A 24,660-nucleotide genomic window follows, 5' to 3' on the forward strand; every position below is an offset into this window, starting at 1 on the left:
TCGAACCATAAGGCCCCTCACACTGCCGCCATGTTGTTTGGGGTAAACCCTCATATCACGTGGTCAGCAAGGTGCGTATGTGTCTGAGAAAACTTTATTCATTTACATTTATTAATCTCGTAACAGTGCGAAACTCGTCAATGGACAATGTGCGCTACATAGCGATAATCTGAAACACCAGGGTTATACACATTTCAAAATAGAGATTCGCCCCTAGGCTTCACATTGTGACCATTGCTGTAGTTATGCCAGTAGTAATCAAGCTCTCACTCAGTGTTCATCACTGTCTTCTGAGGAGAATGTCAAAGTTGTCCTTTAGCATTGATCTTGGGTCAGTTTAATATTTTCCCCTGAGCTGATCCTCGGTCTGTACTAAAGGGAAACTACCCTCTGAGCATCTCCACAATTAACTTGAGTGAAGTTACAGCAACATTTAGGCGAAGGCCTCCTGTAAACATGTGTAGCACCAATAAAATACTAAGATCAACACAGAGCCTGCTTCCCAAATGGCACCTGTTCCCTATGCAGGGCTGCAGTTTTCCCCAGGGCCTAGAAAGAACATGGGTCCATTTTCCCCATGGCCTAGAAAGAACGGGGGTCCATTTGCCCCAGGGCCTAGAAAAAATGGAGGGTCATTTTCCCCAAGGCCTAGAAAGAACGGGGGTCCATTTGCCCCAGGGCCTAGAAAAAACAGAGGGTCATTTTCCCCAAGGCCTAGAAAGAACGGGGGGCCATTTGGGACACATTTAAAAACTCAGACACCTGCCGTCATTCTGTGGTGTTCTGACACTCTTTACTCCAGGCAAAATAAAATAAAATCCATCCATCGGTTCCTAAAAATACTTAATAATTACAATACTGTCAGTGTGCTTCGATGTCAGTGGGCACAACTTAACGTACACACACTAATCAAAACATGTGAGTGGACTCTCCAACACCAACAGCTCCGACCACCAACCTGAGGAGCGTTCCAGGGAGCCGTGCATACAGCGAACATAAAATGCCTGTCCCATGGAACTCATATAAAGCACCGTTCAACGTGGAAAGGAACAGTCGACGCGTGTCCCAATTATATCTCCTTACTCCAGAAGTGTGTACTTGTTCACTATTACCTACATATGGACTGAAAAACCAGGCCAAAGTGAGTTTCCATACGTTTGCAAGATCAAATCCCCTGAGCTGGGATCTATTTCTTCCCCCATTATCTTTTAAATCTTCATGGGAAGTTTGTCAGTACACAGTTCAGAAGAAAGCAGAGATTAGGACACAACCTTATCCTTAAAGGATTATCATATGAAATCATAACACTATTATAAATAAAATAAAAATGCTGGTGTCCTTCTTCTACACCTTTGTCTTCTACTCCTACACCTTCTTCTTCTTCTTCGTCCTTCCTTTGGAGTATCCTTTTCCGAACCAGCCTCCATGTACTGCACCCCCTCCTGTCTGTTCCCGGGAACCCTCCGAACCGGCAGATTGAGCGATCACTTTCCGGGAATGACTGTCCTCCTCTTCTAGCCTCAGCGGTGTGGCTAAACTGAATATAGGATCCTCCATCCTGATGAAAGGAGGAGGGAGTCAGTGAGAGGGAGTTCCAGGAGAGGTATACAGTACCTCACAAAAGTGAGTACACCCCTCATATTTTTGCATATATTTGATTATATCTGTTCATGTGACGACACTGAAGAAATGACACTTTGCTACAGTGTAAAGTAGTGAGTGTACAGCTTGTATAACAGTGTAAATTTGCTGTCCCCTCAAAATAACACACCACAGCCATTAATGTCTAAACTGCTGGCAACACAAGTGAGTACACCCCTAAGTGAAAATGTCCAAATTGGGCCCAAAATGTCAATATTTTGTGTGGCCACCATCATTTTCCAGCACTGCCTTAGCCCTCTTGGGCATGGAGTTCACCAGAGCTTCACAGGTTGCCACAGGAGTCCTTTTCCAATCCTCCATGACGACATCACAGAGCCGGTGGATGTTAGAGACCTTGCGCTCCTCCACCTTCCGTTTGAGGATGCCCCACAGAGGCTCAATAGGGTTTAAGTCTGGAGACGTGCTTGGCCAGTCACCTTTACCCTCAGCATCTTTAGCAAGGCAGTGGTCGTCTTGGAGGTGTGTTTGGAGTCGTTATCATGTTGGAATACTCCCCTGTGGCCCAGTTTCTGAAGGGAGGGGATCATGCTCTGCTTCGAAATGTCACATTACATGTTGGCATTCATGGTTCCCTCAATGAACTTTAGCTTCCCAGTGCCAGCAGCACTCATGCAGCCCCAGACCATGACACTCCCACCACCATGCTTGACTGTAGGCAAGACACACACGCTGTAGGCAAGACTGTAGGCCGCCACACACGCTTGACACCATCTGAACCAAATAAGTTTATCTTGGTCTCATCAGACCACAGGACATGGTTCCAGTAATCCATGTCCTTAGTCTGCTTGTCTTCAGCAAACTGTTTGCAGGCTTTCTTGTGCATCATCTTTAGAAGAGGCTTCCTTCTGGGACGACAGCCTGCAGGCCAATTTGATGCAGTGTGCGGCGTATGGTCTGAGCACTGACAGGCTGACCCCCCACCCCTTCAACCTCTGCAGCATTGCTGGCAGCACTCATACGTCTATTTCCCAAAGACAACCTCTGGATATGACGCTGAGCACGTGCACTCAACTTCTTTGGTTGACCATGGCGAGGCCTGTTCTGAGTGGAACCTGTCCTGTTAAACCGCTGTATGGTCTTGGCCACTGTGCTGTAGCTCAGTTTCAGGGTCTTGGCAATCTTCTTATAGCCTAGGCCATCTTTATGTAGAGCAACAGTTCTTTTTTTCAGATCCTCAGAGAGTTCTTTGGCATGAGTTGCAGTGACCAGTATGAGGGAGTATGAGAGCGATGACACCAAATATAACACTCCTGCTCCCCATTCACACCTGAGACCTTGTAACACTAATGAGTCACATGACACTGGGGAGGGAAAATGGCTAATTGGGCCCAATTTGGATATTTTCACTTAGGAGTGTACTCACTTTTCTTGGCAGCGATTTGAACATTAATGGCTGTGTGTTGCGTTATTTTGAGGGGACAGCAATTTTACACTGTTATACAAGCTGTACACTCACTACTTTACATTGTAGCAAAGTGTCATTTCTTCAGTGTGGTCACATGAAAAGATATACTCAAATATTAGCAAAAATGTGAGGGGTGTACTCACTTCTGTGAGATACTGTATGTTCCTCCACTATGTTTCACGTGAAATTCTGTTCAGGCAGGTCAAGCTTGTTTACTTGGTAGAGAATACAACCAGCAGGGTTGGTGTGAGTGTTTCTTACTTGTTATAGGCAGGGATCTGGATGTTGAGGTCCTCCATCAGAACACGCATCACATCATCACATTTCCCATGGATCTTCAGTGTGGCCAGGTCATCTTTGGGTGTCCACTAAAACAAGACAGCCATGAGGGGTGTCAAATGGCAGCCTATTCCCTGTGTCAGGGGTGTCCAACTCTTTCCCTGTGAGGTCCGGAGCCTGCTACCGTATTAAGAATGTTCTACCGTATTAAGAATGTTCTACCGTATTAAGAATGTTCTACCGTATTAAGAATGTTCTACCGTATTAAGAATATCACCCAGCTAGTGTCCCAGGTCAGATTTGAGGTTTGAAATGGAGCAGAGTGGAACTGGCCTGGAGGTCCAGACTGAGATAGAGGGCCCTATGGAGTTCACTACTTTAGACCAGAGCCCGATTTCCTTTAAATAAAACGACCCTGACTACAGCCTTAGCACTAGTTTTGGTAAAAGCAGTGCACTGTAAAGTGAGTGACTTTGCACGATCATGGTTTCGCAGCAAAATGCTCCACTGACTCCAGGAACACAGTAAATTTACCTGGAGATTGACAATGTAGAGTTTGGGTCTTCTGTTGGCCGGTTTGTTCATGCTCCACAGACAGGAATACTTCTTCAGGACCTGGGTTAGAGACAGACAACCTAAGATCACTCGGTTTCCAAAACAAAAACGGTCCCGTCTGGATTTACCCGTTCTCCAATCGGCTTTAGTCAGACGTGTAGAAATACAACTAAAAGAACGGACGACTCGTCGCCTTAAATGGGGGGTGGGGGCAGACCTTGAGACTGGAGCCCAGACAGAGGATGACGTCGGCCCTCTCCGCGGCCTCCGACGCCCCCCGCCAGTTCAGCGGATGCTCCAGGGTACCCCGCTCCCCGAAATGTACGATGGTGTCGCCGAGCTCCGCCCCGCAGTGGACACATCGTCTCCCCGTCCCGTGGCGGTGCCTCGCCGTGCGCTCCGTCACGTCGAAGAGGCGCACGTATTCCCTCGCCGGGGAGCAGGACGTGCACACCTGCATGAAGACACGATCGGAAAAAACACAAGGCGCCCGGGGTTCTGTGGGCGGTGCTTACTGGTGGAGTGTGTGTGTGTGTGTGTGTGTTTGTGTCCTACCTCGATGAACATGTTCCCATGTAGCTCAGAGAGTGCGTGTCTAGGCAGGCCACTGCGCAGGTGAAGCCCATCACAGTTCTGAGACACGACGTGCTGCACCTGTACACATGCACACACACGCACGCACGCACGCACAGACATCACAAGTACATCTCAGAATCATCCCAATATCTGATGAAGCTACAAGTACAAGGTCAGCGAGAAGAAAGAGAGATACACACACAAACGCAGACACACACACACACACACACACACTCTACAGCCGCCAGCTCACTGACCATCTTCTCTTTGTGCAGCATCCTGATACACATGTGTGTCAGAGTGGGCTCTGCTTCGCTCAGGTCCGACGAGCTGTAAAGACATCATAGATCGACAGACAGAAAAAACGGTGAAAGGGGGAGTTAATTACAGAGCATCTACAGTATTGCAAAGCTCCTATATGGTTCATTTATTTATTTGACATTTTGCAGGATAAAGATCCTATACATCACTATGATAAAGATCCTATACATCACTATGATAAAGATCCTATACATCACTATGATAAAGATCCTACACATCACTATGATAAAGATCCTACACATCACTATGATAAAGATCCTATACATCACTATGATAAAGATCCTACACATCACTATGATAAAGATCCTATACATCACTATGATAAAGATCCTATACATCACTATGATAAAGATCCTACACATCACTATGATAAAGATCCTATACATCACTATGATAAAGATCCTATACATCACTATGATAAAAAGATCCTATACTTTACCTGACAGGTTGGCCCTTCTGTAGTAATGTCCACACCCCATTAGGTCCTCTGTAGTCTGGGATAGACGCTGACTGGAAAACATCACAAACATGTCATTAATCCTAGTGTGTCTCCGTGTGTGAGTGTGTCTCCGTGTGTGATTGTGTCTCCGTGTGTGTGTGTGTGTGTGTGTGTGTGTGCACATACCGTGCTGATCCCAGCCCCTGTGTAGATAACTAGGTGTTGGGCCTGTCGCACCCCCTCAGCCAGCTGTCCCACTTTAAATCTCAACTCCTCAGAATCATCAAACACCTGCAAGCACACGCAGAAAACCCCAGAGGCAGAGAGAAAAACTGTGTGAATGACAAACACGCTTGTGGCAGGCACAAACACACTTTTAAGGGCACAGTCGAATAACACAGCTAAACAAAACAGGGGAAACATCTCATTCTAAGAGGCGAGAGTGGGAGCATCTGAGGTAATCGCCGTAGGGGTGAAAAACTATTGGTTGTAGAGTCGGTATGACGACAGACTAGTTAGCATGGCTAACTCGAGATAATGCTATTGAGCTGTTAAAACATCAGCTCATATCACCGCACCTCCTCTTGTTTCCTCTTGAGGACGTTCCTGCGGACCTGCCGCGAGCTGAGCTCCTGCACTGTGTCCCGGTGCTGCAGGAGATCCGCGGACTCTTCCTGCGTTCGCTCGCTCTCCTGCTTCTTCAATATCTTTGCCACCTGGAGCGGAGAAGTGGAAAAGGGTAGTTAGGTGTATAAAGACCGTAAAAGTCAAAACAGTCATCTAGGCTATCACTAGTAGCAGAACAGCACAGAGGACTTTTCTGCCACGGAAAATATTAGGTGACTCCATTGTCACGCCCACCCATTACACCCACCAGCAAAGTCCCTATTTGGTCCAGAAAAAACCTTGTAGTGTGAGAATTGTATTGAACTGATTGCAATTAACACAAAAAAAACCTACAGTACATAGTAGTGTTCAGGGGCGACTGGTCATTAGGGGCAGGCGGGGCACAGCCCCACCTGTTGTCAACAGAAAGAACTGCAACAACATTTTTATTCCTCGAAGATTACTTCCTATAATTTATTATCTATGAATATAGCATGTTCCTAAACTGCATATCATTTGTGTTAGGATTTTATTTAATGCTCATTGGTCCCTGCCTTGCTGCTGCAGACTTTCTGCTGATTCGAGTTCGCAGTAGTAGGCCATAGGCTAAGCGTGAATATGGGGCTAGCCCCTCTTTCACAATACAATTTACATTGTACGTGTGAAAATATTAATATGCATGCTCAGAATGTTAGTGTGATCAATGTAGATCACACACATTTGATGCCAAGTGGGGCTGACAGCTGGTAGCCCCAATACAACATGATTTTGTATTCCAGACCTGATTGGTTGGCTGTCTGCCTGGCGTCAACATTAGTCGGCAAGAAGAGCGAGGAGGGTAGATTGTCTTAGCTAGCTAACTTGAGAAAATGAATAAAGTAGATTTGATACTCAAGCACCGGTTTGAAAGCCTCAATTTGGAGGAGAAACTTGAAGTAAAGCGACTTGGTGCCCATCAGCCACGGGATATTGTCATCACTCAAACTGCTGGTAAAAGTAACCGCGGGTTTAACATGGCTAAGGATTAGCATAAAAAAGAAGGCACTCTTCTGTTTTCCATGTCTGCTATTTGGTGGAGATGGTACTTGGTCGGGGACGGGTTACAAAGATTTGAAACATCTTTCTGAGAGGATTGCAAAACATTAGAGCAGCGGGAGTCGTCTGGACAATGCTGTGAAATTGGGCTTACTTGGAAAGGTAAATGTCGCAGCCCAAGTTGACAGTGCATACAGGCACTCCATTGAACAGCATAACAGACAGGTATGTTCTCAGTCGTATCATAACATGTATGAAACTGTGTGGAAAATGTGAAACCGCACTGCAGGGACATGAGTCGGTGGACTCCCTGAATCCTGGAATATTCAGATGCATTTTCAAGACTATGTGTGAAGGCGATTCGAGACTTCAGAGGCACTATGACGCTCAGCCCATCTTCAAACGGACATCTAGCACTGTACAAAATGAACTGTTAGACTGTATGTATGAAGTGTACAGGGAGGAGATAGCCAAGCAAGTGGACAAGACAAGCAAGTGGACAAGACATCATTTGTTGCCACACAGTCAGATGAGACAACTGATGTCTCCTGTAAATCCCAAATGGTGGTTGTGTTGCGATACATGTTGCCTGACAATACAGCGACAGAGAGGTTTTCGGAGTTTGTGGAAGTCAAAGATAAAACTGGACTCGGCCTCTCTAATAGCATCAAGGGTGTGCTGGAACCACTGAAGCTGGGAGAAAAGCTGATCGCTCAGACTTATGATGGTGCTGCTGTAATGAGTGGAAACATCCCGAGGGGTACAGACGCTAATGAAAGAGACATGCCCACATGCCCAGTTTGTTCACTGCTATGCTCACCAGCTGAACCTGACCTTGTAGCAACTTTGTTCAGCAAGGATGATCATCCTGAAGGGGTTTTTGCAGATTTAACTGCTTTTGCCACCTTTTTCTTTTGCGCTCCAAAACGTGTTGCTGCACTTGCTGAGGCAACACACAGAAGCATTCCAAGGCCACCCGCTGTACGATGGAACTTTAAAAGTAGAACTGTCAATGCAGTTTGGGAAAACCGCACTGCGCTGCTCCTGTGTATGGAGGACATACGCACACAACCAGGATGGGATGAGGCCACCATAAGTGAGATATACGGCCTGTCAAAAAACCTCAGGGACAGAGCCTTTCTGCAGCTGCTGGAATTTTTCTTCTTCCTTATGCCAAAAGTTCTGCAAACACTCTGCAAAAATGGAGCATCAATGCATCTGGGATTAGCAGTGCGCTCACCCGTTTCAAGGAGAATGTCCAGAATATGCGGAAGCAAACTGATGAATGGGCTGCCACCGTTCACGATGGAACAGACGAGCCAGGCCGACGAGTAACCAACACAGCGCCGGTGATGAAGGAGGCATGAGACACAGTCATCTCCCAGGTGGAGCAGAGGTTTTCACAAAGTGACCACCTGATCGCTGCCAAGCTGGTTGACAGCTTGCACTTCCCACAATTTGTCCTGTCATTCTCTAAATCTGAGCTTGACTGTGCGGTGAAACTATAGCCCCTAGGAAACTAGGAAAAGTCTGAGCTGACCACTCTGTACCGCCACACTGAGGTAAGACGGCCCTGTCTCTGTTAAGATCCATCCATGAGAACAACCTAGAGGAGGCTTTTGCTGAGACCGGCATTCTGCTGAAAATATCATAACACCTATGACGACATCCGAGTCAGAGAGGAACTTTTCCACATTGAACAGGGTAAAAACCTTCACTTTCAATACCATGGGACAGCCGCGACTCAAAACATTGGCCTTGTTGTCCATCGAAAGCCAGCTGATTCAGCAGCTACATGACTTCATTCCCAAAGTCATCGAAAAGTTTGCCAAAAGGAAGAACAGCCATGCCACCTCTCTTCAAGTGAAAGCATATTTTATCATCCTGCCTTTGTGGTGCTGGTCCATGCATTGGTCATATTTTTTAGGTGGATCGATTGATATAGATGGTAACGAGTGTCAGTGTGTCCATGCTTATCTATTAAGGTTGTTGTCATAGAATGGATCTGTATCCCTAAAAAGTTGTCTTTCCACTTCATTGTGGCCTTCAGTGGTGTTGAGCTCATTGCTGTTCACGTATGGCCCTGTAGGCACATTGGTTCTGAGCTGGGTTGCATTCCTAATTTAGGTCTGTAGATGTGACAGTGGTAATTTTACATGTGTGTGAGAGAGAAGGAAAGCAATTAGACAAGAAGGCCTCCCTCTCTCTCTGCAGTATGTGTACTACAACACCTGGTAGGAGCAAGCCGCTCTGTCATTAAAAGGGTTTTGTGGAGCCACGCTGTTTGTTGATGTGTTAAATAAACACATCAGTAGCAAGAGGGAGGTTTGTAGCTTTACTGGTATGTATCCTATATTTTCAAATGGTTTGTGCCCCACCAATTTTTTACACATAAAAACGTAGTGTTCGATTTTACCCAGAGTTGTCAAAAACACATACGAATAATATATTTCGCATAACAACGAGCTACAGTGTCTAATACTTCATCAAGACACCGCCGGCACTGCTCGCAAACCCGCTAGCATTTCTGCTAGACAGCTAACGTTAGAGTTTGTAAATAAGGAACTAACGTCAACTAAGTTCCCTTTGTAAAAGCATGTCTTTCCTCACCAGTTTAAAAATCTTCCTCTGATTCTCCCGTTGCAGTATTTTAGCCTTGTCTTGAGCTTTTCTCTGAGCCCTAGCAGAAACGCCGGCGTCTGATTCATTTTCCATTCTTAAAGACATGAATTGAAGATGAAACATGTTTCAAAACAAAAGCACACATTTCCAGAAAACCCAACGAGTGCTTTAAACGGATGTCGTCGAATAGGGAAACATCAGCTCTCAACCAAAAGAGCGCCCTCTAGTGTTTTCGAAGTTAACTTGTGTAAATGTACGTTAGATGGAGCGCAGATAGAGGGCATTTACACCTCATGATGACGCCAACACATCTATCCCATTTACATTCTCGACCGTTAACTGTTTATGTTGTTTTACCATTATATATTAGAACATTATATTATATGTACTTCACAGTGATACATACAGTGCAACACACTAGTTTGTAGTTGTGAAACATTTTGTCTTAACAGAGCTTCTGTTTTACAAACACGGGTAGATCCGGAACGTATCTGTCCAATAGAAACGTTTTAGTAGAAAAACAAGACATTCTGTAACTAAAACGTTTTGTTTGGCAGAATTAATACACCCTTTGAATATATATTAGATTTGTTTTATGTACCATTCATAGGCATATTACTCGTACGTTATATTTATAACATTTAATACTTCTACCCATATTGTTCATATTTCCCATTTCACACTCTTTGAAATTGCTGCTAATTTACATGGTTTTGTATATTTTTGCCTTCTTTCTTACTGCGTGTGCCACGCCACAAGAATTTAATTGTTCAGAATGATGCTGTGTTATTCGGTGCTTTGGATAAATAAAAAAAGACTGACTTAGCGGGTCTGTTAAATATTACACTCCTTGTACTGTTTTTAGCTGAAACTAAATCTCCCAGTAGACAAGGAGGGGTAATTGAGTGTCAGTTTTTTTGTAAGAACCAAATGTGGAATACATGTCATATTCCCCAATTTCCCCTGAAAACCGGAACCACGGATTGTCAGGGACGGTGCAGGTTTGGGAGAAAATAAATCCAAATGAAACCTTTACCCATAAACCTTAGCTCTATCTATTCCACAGGGAAAAAATCATCATGTTACTTAATCATAATCATATATACAGTTTATGTACATTTCAACAGGAAATTAAATTAAATCACAAAAGCAACCACAGTTAATTACACAGTTAAATAACCACATTTCTAAACATTTTCTTTCCAGTATGACAAATGGATTTTACAATTAGATTTATATAATACCATGCAACTACACATTTTTTGCCAACTGTTTTTATTGGAAACCACATAAATAAATACCAAATAATTTAGAACACGTAGAAAAAACAGTAGGAAAGAGAAACGCTTTGAAAACAGACCTTCAAAAATAGACTGGTTCACTATGCTCGGGTTGCATTCCCATCTCAACAATGTATCAAAAACAGAAGAAACAGATAAATAGTATAAAATGCAAAACAATTTACATAACTAACATCACAGAAACGGTGCTATTCAAAACAAAGCACTGAGTACTTCAGGTGAGAGTAGATTGTCAAATATGTCCCAAATGGCCGTCTACTCCCTTAACAGCGCACTACTTTTGACCAGGGGATATGGGCCGGGAGTGGGTCACCGGCAGACGGATTTAATGTTGTTTTCTCTATCAACAGTATCCAAAGCCTAGTATCCTTTATTTCGTTACAAAACTTTGCAACTCAAAGCCTGCGTGTCCAAATGAACACAGCCCTGATCCGTTCAGTAGAACGTCTTCATCGAGACCGGCGGGCTGGGATGTTCTTGGGAACTCTTTGAGGATTGGGTCGAAAAGAACCACGAGTTGTCCTCACAACGCTCCTGTCTGCTCCTGTCGGAGGGCCCCTCTGCCCGGTCACAGGCCCAGCTACAACACCTGTCCCTCTGCGCTTCTCTGCTGCTTTTCTCTGTGTCCTGGAGAGGCAAACAGAAAGGGAGAGAGAGGCATACAGAAAGGGAGAGAGAGACAAACAGAGGGAGAGAGAGAAAGGGGGAGGATGGGGGAGAGGATTTAGGATAAGTGTAGCCTTTTAGATCATAATGAATGAGATTACATGGTCCAGGGAAGAGACATGCACAGCTTGTCGGAGATCACTACGTTAGTCTGGTTTACCTAAGTCAACTAGGCAACAGCAGTGCATTTTAGTGGGACTACATGTGTTCCTATAACGCCTTGCTTTCACTTTGTAAATGCTAACGTGTCTCAGTATGTGTAGCATCGCTCACATCGTTGCGGTCTTCCTCTCCAGGGCTTTCAGAGTGGCAGCAGACAGAGAGCTCTTCGTCAACCCTGGTTGCCCAGCCTGTGGACAGAATCACACACGCGCGCGCACACACACACACACACACACACACACACACACACACACACGCACACAAACACACGCAGTTAAAACACACAAACACTCCTCAAGTGTTCTCACCCCGCCCCTTCAACTCCCAGGCGGTGGGGGCGGGGCTACCTTGTGTCTCATGTCTCTCTCTCTAATCCGCCGTCTGTCTCTGCTGATGATCTTCATCCTCTCTCCAGGCGGCAGGCTGAAGAAGATGTCCTGGACCTCGTATCGAGCCGACCGGAGCTGAAACAAACCAGGCACAATAGCGGACAATGACTGTGCGCAAATTGGGCAGGAGGTCAGATGGAACACTACGTCAAACCAGGCCGTCATTGGTCAGTAAGAAATGCGTGAGACATTCCCCAGTGCGTCAGTCATTGGCTCAATCTACCAACCAATAACATCCCCTCAACACCTTTTCCCGCGTGTCCTCCCAGGCACCAATCACAACCCTGTAAAGTTGCTGTGAAGCTAGGCCAATAAAACACAGCTACCTCTGGATTCATGCTATTTCATTGTGATATACTGTTCTTGCTCCTGTAGCTAGCCTGCTAACGGAAACACCTGTTAAAACTGCTTTAACAGGCGTTTCTGTTGGGTCTCCCCACAGTCTGGGGACACGGTTACCTGCAGCTGGACTCGCTCATGTAGCACCTGGTCCTGTCTGCTGGTGAACTCTCTGCCAGGGGTCTGGAAGGCCTGCAGAAACTGCTGCGAGTCCTGATGGTGGAACAAAACACACACACAGACACACACATAATGAAAATAAACGCTTCAACACAGATCCCGAAGTCAATGAATGCCTCATGATGGGCTTGTGTGTGTGTGTGGCAGTGTGTGTAGCTGTGTGTGTAGCTGTGTGTGTTGCTGTGTGTGTGTGTAGTTGTGTATATGCGTCACCTTGATGGTTCGGAGCAGCTGTCCGACCCTCTCTGTGCGGAGGAGCCTCCTGGTCAGAAAGCCCTTCACTGCTGCTGCCACCAGGGGGCAGTACCGCACAGACAGACCACTGACAGGCTAAGAGGACAGGGGAGAGAGGGATGGAAAGAGACAGTGAGGGAGGGAGGGAGGGAGGGAGGTGGAGTGGAAGGGGGGTGATGGAAAGTAAGAGACAGCAGAGAAGAATACGAATGTGTTCACCAACAACCGAAATACAGACTGTCAAGGTCCTTCACCTGGTGGTCGACTGGTCAATAACAAACCTGTTGATCAAACTGTTGGGCTTCAGAAACCAACTATACAGCTGTACGTAGTTATATATACATAAACCAACTATACAGCTGTACGTAGTTATATATACATAAACCAACTATACAGCTGTACGTAGTTATATATACATAAACCAAATATACAGCTGTACGTAGTTATATATACATAAACCAAATATACAGCTGTACGTAGTTATATATACATAAACCAACTATACAGCTGTACGTAGTTATATATACATAAACCAACTATACAGCTGTACGTAGTTATATATACATAAACCAACTATACAGCTGTACGTAGTTATATATACATAAACCAACTATACAGCTGTACGTAGTTATATATACATAAACCAAATATACAGCTCTACGTAGTTATATAAACAAATATATATATATATATATATATATACACACATATACACATATAAACACACACACACACACACACATACAGTAGAGGCCAAAAGTTTGGACACACCTTCTCATTGAATGCGTTTTCTTTATTTTCATGACTATTTACATTGTCGATTCTCACTGAAGGCATCAAAACTATGAATGAACAAATATGGAATTATGTACTTAACAAAAAAGTGTGAAATAACTGAAAACATGTCTAATATTTTAGATTCCTCAAAGTAGTCACCCTTTGCTTTTTTTGATAGGGCTGCAAACCCTTGGTGTTCTCTCAATGAGCTTCATGAGGTAGTCACCTGAAATGGTTTTCACAGAGGATAAGCTCAGATTAGAGACCAGCTGAATGCCACACCGAGTCCTAGCAGCAGACACATCTCTAGAACAAATGTTAAGAGGAGACTGCGCGAATCAGGCCTTCATGGTCAAGTAGCTGCTAGGAAACCACTGCTAAGGAGAGGCAACAAGCAGAAGAGATTTGTTTGGGCCAAGAAATACAAGGAATGGACATTTGACCAGTGGAAATCTGTGCTTTGGTCTGATGAGTTCAAATTTGAGATCTTTGGTTCCAACCGCAGTGTCTTTGTGCGATGCAGAAAAGGTGAACGGATGGATTCCGCATGCCTGGTTCCCACCATGAAGCATGGAGGAGGAGGTGTGATGGTGTGGGGGTGCTTTGCTGGTGACACTGTTGGGGATTTATTCAAAATTGAAGGCATCCTGAACCAGCATGGCTACCACAGCATCCTGCAGCGACATGCCATCCCATCCGGTTTGCGTTTAGTTGGACCATCATTTATTTTTCAACAGGACAATGACCCCAAACACACCTCCAGGCTGTGTAAGGGCTATTTGCTAAGCATCTCTGGGAACTCCTTCAAGACTGTTGGAAAACCATTTCAGGTGACTACATCTTGAAGCTCATCAAGAGAATGCCAAGAGTGTGCAAAGCACTAATCAGAGCAAAGGATGGCTGCTTTGAAGAAACTAGAATATAAGACATGTTTTCAGTTATTTCACACTTTTTTGTTAAGTACATAATTCCACATGTGTTCATTCATAGTTTTGATGCCTTCTGTGAGAATCTACAATGTAAATAGTCATGAAAACAAAGGAAACGCATTGAATGAGAAGGTGTGTCCAAACTTTTGGCCTGTAATGTGTGTATGTATATAAACACAAATTCACCTGTGAGGGGGAGTCCAATTCTAAGAAGGAGCAGGGTCCCATGGGTGGGGAGGAGGGAGGGAAAGAGGAGCAGTGGAGGGAGGTCTTCTCCTCTCCTGGACATAAGCTGAACGTGGCTCGTGAGGAAACGGGGAAGGACAAACTCTGAAGTTGTTGGTAACGCATGGATAGAGTCTGGGGGAGAGGAGAGGGAGAATGGGCAGGAGGGGAGGGGGAGGTGGAGAGGAGAGGGAGAATGGGCAGGAGGGAAGGGGGAGGTGGAGGAGAGGGAGAATGGGCAGGAGGGAAGGGGGAGGTGGAGAGGAGAAGGAGAATGGGCAGGAAGACAGGGAGAGGTGGAGAGAGAGGGAGGGAGAATGGGTAGGAGGACAGGGGGAGATGAAAAGGAGAAGTAGAATGGGCAGGAAGATGGGGAGGTGGAGAGGAGAGGGAGAATGGGCAGGAGGGAAGGGGGAGGTGGAGAGGAGAGGGAGAATGGGCAGGAAGATGGGGAGGTGGAGAGGAGAGGGAGAATGGGTAGGAGGACAGGGGGAGATGAAGAGGAGAGGGAGAATGGGCAGGAAGATGGGGAGGTGGAGAGGAGAGGGAGAATGGGTAGGAGGACAGGGGGAGATGAAGAGGAGAAGTAGAATGGGCAGGAAGATGGGGAGATGAAGAGGAGAAGTAGAATGGGCAGGAAGATGGGGAGATGAAGAGGAGAAGTAGAATGGGCAGGAAGATGGGGAGATGAAGAGGAGAAGTAGAATGGGCAGGAAGATGGGGAGATGAAGAGGAGAAGTAGAATGGGCAGGAAGATGGGGAGGTGGAGAGGAGAGGGAGGGAGAATGGGTAGGAGGACAGGGGGAGATGAAGAGGAGAAGTAGAATGGGCAGGAAGATGGGGAGGTGGAGAGGAGAGGGAGAATGGGTAGGAGGACAGGGGGAGATGAAGAGGAGAAGTAGAATGGGCAGGAAGATGGGGAGGTGGAGAGGAGACGGAGAATGGGCAGGAAGATGGGGAGGTGGAGAGGAGAAGTAGAATGGGCAGGAAGATGGGGAGGTGGAGAGGAGAAGTAGAATGGGCAGGAAGATGGGGAGATGAAGAGGAGAAGTAGAATGGGCAGGAAGATGGGGAGGTGGAGAGGAGAGGGAGAATGGGTAGGAGGACAGGGGGAGATGAAGAGGAGAAGTAGAATGGACAGGAAGATGGGGAGGTGGAGAGGAGAGGGAGAATGGGTAGGAGGACAGGGGGAGATGAAGAGGAGAAGTAGAATGGGCAGGAAGATGGGGAGGTGGAGAGGAGACGGAGAATGGGCAGGAAGATGGGGAGGTGGAGAGGAGAAGTAGAATGGGCAAGAAGATGGGGAGGTGGAGAGGAGAAGTAGAATGGGCAGGAAGATGGGGAGGTGGAGAGGAGAAGTAGAATGGGCAGGAAGATGGGGAGATGAAGAGGAGAAGTAGAATGGGCAGGAAGATGGGGAGGTGGAGAGGAGAGGGAGACAATAAGGGAGGTGGAGAGGAGAGGAGAAGGAACATTAGTGTTGGCGGTTCTGGGAGGGATGACCTGCACTTATCCACCCTCATGAATTAAACAAATGATCCCCTCCTTTATAGTGTCAAACCCCTCCCTCTCAGCCTCATCCCCCTTCATCCTTCTCTCCGTCCTGCTGTCCTCCCTCCCAACCTCATCCCCATGTCTCCATCTCCGTCCTGCTGTCCTCCCTCCCAACCTCGTCCCCATGTCTCCCTCCCCCCCAACCTCGTCCCCATGTCTCCCTCCCCGTCCTGCTGTCCTCCCTCCCAACCTCGTCCCCAAGTCTCCCTCTCCGTCCTGCTGTCCTCCCTCCCAACCTCGTCCCCATGTCTCCCTCCCCGTCCGGCTGTCCTCCTAAATCAACCGTGTAGCGAGGTAGTCAGATGGAGGGACAGGAAGGAACGGACAAAGGTGTTCTTATTAAACAGCTTATGTTAATTACGGTGTTGTTAAAGCTGCATAAATTAAAACGCAACGAGAGCAAGGACAATGCCCAAGGACGCGCGCGCGCGCGCGCGCGCACACACACACACACACACACACACACACACACACACACACACACACACACACACACACACACACACACACACACACACACACACACACACACACACACACACACACACACACACACACACACACACACACACACACACACACACACACACACAAAAGACTAAATACATGCCAGCTAACAGGAGGTTGTCCTTGGGTTGGAGTGGGAGAGAAAGAGGGAGAAAGAGGAGGGAGGCAGCTAGCCAGGCCTCCTCTTAGGGCTCTAATGAAACATTTATAGTACAATCTCTCCCAGGGCCTTTCAACTGCAGGAGGAGGGGGGAGTTTGAAGGTCTCTTGTAATGGCCATATGTCTGGAGTCTGCACGCGGCGTGCATGTGCGCGTGCGTGTGAGGAACGCAGCCAAGAAGCCAGCTGAGGTCTACTCCTCTATTTTGAAGAACATTAAGGTCAGTGTAAAATCAGAAGCTTGGGCTTTTTAAAGCAGGTTTAAGGGAGTGAGAGAGAGCGAGGAAGGGAACAGAGAGATGAAAGAGAGAGAGAGAGGGAGAGAGGGAGAGAAAGGGGGGGAGGGAGGGAGGGAGAGGGAGATGAGAAGCAAACAGAGGGGGTATGAGATGGGGGGAGGGAGGATACAGGTGACAGCTGGATGGGTTTATATGCGACCTTGGTTAGATTTCAGTTATTGGAGTGGATGTTGTTGTGGTTATATTTAGGTTATATTACGGTTATATTATGGTCCAACAGTCTCTCTGACCAGTGGTCGTTTTTGTTGCCGTCTCCTCTGTCTGGTGGAGATCAAGTTTGGGCTCACCGAGAGGAACACGGAATTCCAATTTTCTTTATTGCTTTTCAAAATGTGGAATGGGAATTCAGTTCACTTCGTGTTGACCACATATTAAACCCCAGAAAAACAGGATCTAGAGATGACCACGAGTTTAAAGGAAAAACGCACCCCAACAGTCCAGTGAATCTGAAGTGAGCTGTATTTTTATTACGGTCTGACCCGTTTTGTGAAGTGTATTAGGACTGAAATGTGACAGAGAAAAACAACGGGGGGTAAAGTATTTCGGTTAGGGATTCCTCTTGACATTGACGATCTCTATGCAAACACCCGGCCCTCCGTTGGGAGACCAGTACTCAACACCCGGCCCTCCCCTGGGAGACCAGTACTCAACACCCGGCCCTCCCCTGGGAGACCAGTACTCAACACCCGGACCTCCGCTGGGAGACCAGTGCTCAACACCCGGCCCTCCGTTGGGAGACCAGTACTCAACACCCGGCCCTCCGCTGGGAGACCAGTACTCAACACCCGGCCCTCTGCTGGGAGACCAGTACTCAACACCCGGCCCTCCCCTGGGAGATCAGTACTCAACACCCGGCCCCCCCCTGGGAGACCAGTACTCAACACCCGGACCTCCGCTGGGAGACCAGTGCTCAACACCCGGCCCTCCGCTGGGAGACCAGTACTCAACACCCGGCCCTCCGCTGGGAGACCAGTACTCAACACCCGGCCCTCCCCTGGGAGACCAGTACTCAACACCCGGCCCTCCGCTGGGAGACCAGTACTCAACACCCGGCCCTCTGCTGGGAGACCAGTGCTCAACACCCGGCTCTGCTCGTCACCACCATAATTCCATATGAATAAAAGAACCTTGGGAGAACACTAGAACAATGAAAATACACAGAAGACGGTGAGTGACACAGTAGTTTCAGTCCTCAGGCAACCTTTGTTCTACAGCAACGTTGCGGTTCTCTAACCTGCAGTAGCTGTTGCTGCTGTCTCCTCTGCGCCTCCTTCAGAGCTCTGACCTGGGCTACGTGGGCCTCCTTCAGCTGGAGCCGCTGGTTCTCCTGACCACGGGACCTCCCCACAGCTAGGGAGGGAGGACCGGGGCAAAACCGTCAGAAGGGGTGGATCCCTTACAGTGATAACTTACAGTTACAGGTCAATAACAAAGCATGCTTAAGACACAGGGGCTCTCTAGCGTACCCAGGGCTCATCACAACTCAATCACGGATCACTCCTGAGAAACCAGAGGCTACAGTTCAGCTTCCAGTTCCAGCTACAGCAGAGGATGCGTCCACACAGGCAACGGGATTCGTCTATTTCCGCCTAGCTACTGGTGTTTCGACCAATCGCATCAGACCTGTTCACGTCAGGCCTTTTCTGGAGCTGCTGTGATCGGACAACACGCCCGTAGATCAGAACCGGGCCGCCTGTGGGAACGCATCCAGGGCACCAGCGTGAACACGGACCGGTCTTACCTTTCGGGGTACTGGACTGAGGCCGGACCCCCAGCTCTTCTCCTGCGCCTCCCTCACTCCCCTCTGTCTTCTGCATGACCAGCCTCCGTTTGGCCCGCGACGCTCCTCCCAGCCCCCCGCCTGCGTTCTCCGGGGTCAGCTGCTTCCCCCCGGGGCGGTGACCTTCCGACGACCCCTCTGACCCCGACCCGCCTCGGAGCCACAGTCCCGAGGGCGTCTCGACGTCGTAAGATTCGTTGACGGACAGGCTCGGGGCAGGCTCCTCCCGACCGCTCCGGTCGCCCGCTGGTTGACGACGGACATTGCTGGCGTCCGAGAGGATGGAGACCGGCGTTTGTCGCGAAGCCGGGACCTGGACTACGTTGGGCGGAACCTTCCGGAAGACGTCGGCCACTCTCATCTTCTGAGCGAGCGACGTGACGGGGCGCGCCGCGGTAGGCTGCTGACGACTGCCTGGCCTTCCGCAACCGGGGACGTTCCTCGCCACCCCTCCGGCCAACGTCGCCACGGCGTCAGAGGTTTCGGCGAGGTTCCTCTCAGTCCGGTGGCACGGCGCCGTCTGGTAATCTCGGAAGTTACCGGGCAGGTCGGCGTTGAGGTCGCCAAAGTTATCAGCCTGCCTATCAGGTGTCTGGCAGTCCGTGTGTTTGGATGACGGTTCTACGTCGTCCGTCGCGTGGCTGTTGCTTGTCCGCTGGTTACCCGGGGTTTCTATGAGCTTGGACTCCAAGTCGGAGATGAGGGTTTTGAGGCTGGACAGGTTCAGCTCCAGCTGGGCCATCTCGTCCGCCTGACCCAAGGAGCTTCGACCCAGAGACGCCGTCCTCGTCATACCACCCCCGGCAGCTAGGGGAGCTCTGTCTGAATCCCCTCGGCCCCCGCGGAGACCCTCCCGCATGCCTGTCCCTGAGCGGACCTTGCTGTCGATATTCAAAGGCGCGTTGACTTGGAGTTGCCTTTTGGCAGCGCCGCCACCACCCCCCCCGCGGGCCACACCACCCTTGCGTCGGACGGGGCTCATGCAAAACTGAGGCGAAGGGACAGTCTGGAACTTGCCAGCTCTGAGGGAGGAAGGCCTCGGCGGGCCAGGGACGTGGCTCTTCTCCCTGACCAGGTAGAAGGATTCCTGGGCCGGGGAGGCGGCGGCTGGGATGGGATGTGGAAGATTGGGCAGAGCTGCGGAGACGTCTGGCGCGAGGTGGAGCTCTACGTCAAGCCCCGGTCCTGGATGAGATTGGATTTGTCTGTCTTCTAAAAGCCCAGGCCCGTTTCCAGACTCCCATTCCGTCAGGATTCCTTCAGAAGACTGTTTTTCCTGGGATCTCGCTACTCCCTCCATTCCTGCCTGGTCCTTGCCATCTTCTGGTTGAACCCACGCGTCCATCGGGAATTTCTCCGGCGGTTGCGGCCCGGTAGACAAAACGGCAATCTCCGGAGGGTCCTTCCCCTGATCCCGATCTACAGTTTTCACTCCTTCTGCCGCCACCACGCTTCCTGACCGGGAGAACTCCTCGTTCTCCTTGTCAGAGAAGCCATGCTCCTCCTCTTCCTCTGCTATCTGCGGGCGTGTTACGGTCTCCCCAATCCTAAACCAAATCAAAGAATATTTACAGTGCATATAAAATCCCAACATGTTACAGAGTCGGGGGACTCAATGACTCAACAAACTAAATTCAGCAGACACGCTTAATACACAGAATAAAATAACATTGAAATAGTCACCTGACCGGACCAGTGGACCCGGACCTGGCCTGGTTCTTCAGCTGGCGCTGGCGCCGACGATGCTCCTGGGACTTCTTCAGCAGGGTCTGGAGACTGAGCCGGTATGGCCGGTCCGGAGCCCCCGTCTCGAGGTCCGGGTCTACTCCCCCGGTACGGCTGTTCGGTGCCGGTTTTGGTTCCGGTTGGCTCCTCACTGGTTTGGGAAGGTTTAACGCTACGTGGGACTTCTTCAGAAGAGTCTGGAGGCTCAGCCGGTAAGGCCCGTTGGGTCGGACCAGCTCCGCGTCCAGCAGTGGATTGGAAAGAGGGTTCTGACCTGGTTCTAGAAGGTCCGGCGCGGAGGCCTCAGCCTGGGGAGAGGCCAATGTCCCGGGTTCAGGGAGGCATGGAGGTAACCATGATGACCGCTGCTCTTCCTTCCCCGGCTGACTTCCTGCGAGGTCTCCCATTGGACGCGGCGTGACACTGTCGCCGTGCGCGGGCGAAGACTCCACCCCCGCCTGGGAATGAGCTGGCGACGCAAGGTTGCCACTACACAGAGTCCGTGCGGAGCCTGCTTCCGCCGCCGACCAGACCAGTTCGACGGCGACGTCGCACGCGGGCGACCCCTCATCCAAGTCTTCTGCGTCCACCGGGGGATGGCTGATGATCGCGCAGGCCTTGGTTGCGTTCGGGTCCAAGGTGCTGTGCAGGAAAAAAGTCCCGGTGCATATCGGTGACCCCCCAGGCCCTGACGTAAGGCTCCCCCAGGCCTCGGGCCGACTCCAGGCACCGGCGGCCTCCGCGTTCTCGTAAGTCACATACCCGGAAGACTCCGACCGGTGGCTAATGTCGGCTAGGAGGTCCACGTTCGTTCCCGACCTGAGGTCTTCCGCCAGGACACACCCAGGGCTGATGCCCCCGTCCCGGTTGGCCGCGAGGTTCTCCCACATCGGGGTCTCTGTCTGCTCACTGCCCCGCGTTGTCTCACGAGCGTGGGAACGTGTCAGCGGGTCACATGGCAAACTGTCAGGCAGGGCGTCCGTCACAGCGGTGCCGTTATCGAATGCCGCAAGGTGATTCGTCGCAGAGGCACTGCAGGTTGTCGACGTCAGGCAAGGACCTGGGACCAGGGCACCAGATTTCCCCTCATGCATCAGGGTTCGGTTCAGTGGTGAGACTGACTCGGTAAGGCTGGCTGTAGCGACATCATTCAGCGAAGCTTGACCATGGCGACCGGTGCCGGCGTGGAAGTTGGCGTTTTTAGCTAACATCAGTCCAGGTTCACCCTGAAAGAACTCCTCCACTGTTGGTGCTAGCCTCAGCTAAAATAACAGGCAGACAAATAAACAGCACATATTACCAAAACAGAAACAACAAACAGACACCAGACAAATACAAACATATTTCCTAAATAGAATTGTGTCACAGGGATGCGCTTCAGATTAAATTCAACAGGGGGCATGTTAATCCACAAATAAGGCCCTATTTTCAAAACAAGGGTTAAAAAGCATGGAGTCCTTTGGTCAAAAGTAGAGCATGAAATAGGGAAACTGTGACATTTAGAAATAACCCCAAATCCACACTGGTTACCTGAACACTCTGTAGAATGCTCTGAACGTAAAACATCCTTGGGTCAGGTTTCTCCCTACTCGTAGTCTTTGCCGCCAGTCTGTGACCCCGCATCTGCGCTCTCTGCTCTCCGCTGAGCTGGAAATGGGACCACAGTGTCCAGTCAAATGTCACTATGCCTCTTTAGATCAGTCCCAAGGGAAAAAAACTAGCAGGCTGTCATTCGGAACAGAGCCCATTTCTTGCTTTGAGAATATTCCTAGAAATGTATGGATATACTTTCAAGAAAAGAATGCACATACCATAAATGTTTAGTTAGTGCTAAACTTATATTTAACAGCTGTCAGTGATCTTTTCAACTGCTTTGGATTTTCATGCAAAAAGACTCAGCTAACAAAACTTCTGGAGACCATCCTCCCATTCAGCCAACGTACCATACATAGCTTCCTGCGCAACTGGTCGGATATTTACCAGTCGACAGACCTTATTTGCGTGTCGTTACTAGCTATGCGGAGGAAACAAACCTACTGAAACACTCCGCAAAAACAAAATCTCTGTAAGATGTACAGTACCTCGACATCAACAAACTTGTTGAATCTGTTTTGGTAGTGCACTTGTAAAAAGTTCAAATAATATCATTTCTTTCCAGTCTATGTTTCGTCTCCACCTCCCTGCGCAACTGGATATCGACAACAAGTAAAATATCAAATAACTGGCTATAGCGCCAGACCATTCCCTAGTTGCAAACAAAGCAGATAAGTGGTGATTTGTAACGTTGGAGCTATCCAAATAGCTAGCTAATAATGTTACAAATAGGTCTTACCAAGGGAGGAAGGATGGGCAAGCCATGGAAACGAATGGCTGATGAGCTGTGGCGAGTGAAAACGGATGATTCTGTCAGTTGGTTCTCGTTACTCCCCCTCCTCTTCTTCAGTTGGGAAAGTTGGTATTGTATGAATTTATCATAGTCCTCCATTTCTTACACGGCGTGTTTCGTTAATTCGACATTGAACAAACACATTAGCGACTTGACGACCACGAAACAACCAAGTTTGTTGCTTGCTAATCTCGTCTTGCAGCTAGCAAGTTTAGCATGCTAGGTTGGGTAGGTAGTTTGGCTAGCCAACAACAGCTGCCTGTGTGTGTGTACAACTGTACTCGTCCAACAAAACTGCGCCAACTTTAGAATACAATGAAGTCACATTTAAGGAATGCAGCGTTTACAAACAGTCCCAAGAATATTTCTTAGCAATATACCTTTAACACTTTTCGATACATTAAAATAATGTGTAGAGATCCATCTGTTTGTTTACTTTTTACCCGCCTCCGCTCCAGACACAACTAACGGTCACTTTCGCAGGAAACTGACATCGCGGTGTAAAAGTCCCGTCATGGATTCACAGGACATAATGGATTCTGGATGAAGATCAAATACAAAACCACGAGAAGCTTGTTTTTTTGTGTGTGAATATGTCAATAGTGGCTCGAGTTAAACTATATATGTTGTTTATATAATACCGGTTACCTTGACATGGCTGTATTGCTAGTGCTAGAAATCAAACATACGATTGATACAAAACATATGAAACAGAAATCCACCCCGCGTTTTATGAGTCTCCAGTTATTTTGACAAACTGCTTATCTGTTAAATATTTTGCTACCGCCACCTACAGTGCTGATGGTTTTTGGTAAACAGCCTGCGTAGAAAAAATAGAACGTCTGCTTACAGTATAGTAGGCTAATTTGACTGATTGTATCTCAAATAGAAATTCAATGTTAAAGTCAAAAGTCACATTAGCGGTAAAAGAGTATGTGAACGAGATGAGAGGAATGGAAGGGAGTTAGTGGTCAGATACATGGGGATGACTAGTGTTGAATTGGGGCAGACTGTGAACTATCTTTTTTCCTTTCTATTGCCATGTGTGTCCTGACCACTTCCATGTATCGTGGAATTCAACTCCAGTCCTGGAGAGCCAAACAGTTCTGGTTTTCATACTTTCTTCCTGAAACAGTAACTGATTCAAAGCCAAGCAGGGGCAATTAGTGGGTAGAAACTGAAGTGTTTTGGCCCCACAGGATTCAAGTTGAAGGAGAAATTTGTGAGTTCTTCCCTCTAGCTACTACAAGGGAATTAGCATAAACAATGTATTTACAACTAATGTCCATAGCAGCTAACTATAGAGTACCTACATATCAGCCACATACACACAAACCATGCGCATGGCTTCTCTGTCCTGTTGTAGTGACTGGCCAAGAAATATGACCACAGCTAAGAGGTCATTGGAATGAGGTCATGAACTCTTACCCCACTTTACCTGGAGGTCACTGGAATTAAGTCATGTTTTCACACCTAACATGGAAACATATTTTATGTTTTTAATGGCACCCTGTGTTAGCCGAAATGACCAGTTGTGAAGTCTAAATG

At 48.2% G+C, this 24,660-nt stretch overlaps 2 protein-coding genes across 6 annotated transcripts; both read right to left on the bottom strand.

Moving 5' to 3' along the window:
• Window positions 1-76: 76 nt before the first annotated feature.
• sirt7 (sirtuin 7) lies at window positions 77-9,690 on the bottom strand. The gene is made up of 10 exons (XM_010872619.5): window positions 9,489-9,690; window positions 5,816-5,953; window positions 5,424-5,528; window positions 5,238-5,308; window positions 4,735-4,807; window positions 4,457-4,555; window positions 4,119-4,355; window positions 3,881-3,961; window positions 3,329-3,435; window positions 77-1,558 (listed from the first exon to the last, which is right to left on the bottom strand). The coding sequence occupies exons 1-10, from the start codon at window positions 9,621-9,623 to the stop codon at window positions 1,366-1,368; spliced, it is 1,239 nt and encodes a 412-aa protein (XP_010870921.2). The 5' UTR covers window positions 9,624-9,690; the 3' UTR covers window positions 77-1,365.
• Window positions 9,691-10,753: 1,063 nt separating this feature from the next.
• Window positions 10,754-23,599, bottom strand: si:ch73-100l22.3. 5 transcript variants are annotated; one of them, XM_029122396.2, is made up of 11 exons: window positions 23,059-23,599; window positions 22,257-22,373; window positions 20,685-21,988; window positions 18,963-20,548; window positions 18,456-18,571; window positions 14,664-14,837; window positions 12,751-12,867; window positions 12,478-12,570; window positions 11,977-12,093; window positions 11,741-11,817; window positions 10,754-11,428 (listed from the first exon to the last, which is right to left on the bottom strand). In XM_029122396.2, exons 1-11 carry the CDS (start codon window positions 23,209-23,211, stop codon window positions 11,251-11,253), a joined length of 4,032 nt encoding a protein of 1,343 aa, XP_028978229.2. In that variant the 5' UTR covers window positions 23,212-23,599; the 3' UTR covers window positions 10,754-11,250. The 5 variants fall into 5 exon arrangements, with proteins under 5 accessions (XP_028978229.2, XP_028978228.2, XP_028978230.2 ...); XM_029122395.2 differs by having other exon boundaries at window positions 11,977-12,126; XM_029122397.2 differs by lacking the exon at window positions 22,257-22,373 and having other exon boundaries at window positions 11,977-12,126.
• Window positions 23,600-24,660: the final 1,061 nt, after the last annotated feature.

The sequence above is a fragment of the Esox lucius genome, chromosome 9 (assembly GCF_011004845.1).
Source record: "Esox lucius isolate fEsoLuc1 chromosome 9, fEsoLuc1.pri, whole genome shotgun sequence".
In the NCBI taxonomy this organism is placed as follows: domain Eukaryota; kingdom Metazoa; phylum Chordata; class Actinopteri; order Esociformes; family Esocidae; genus Esox; species Esox lucius.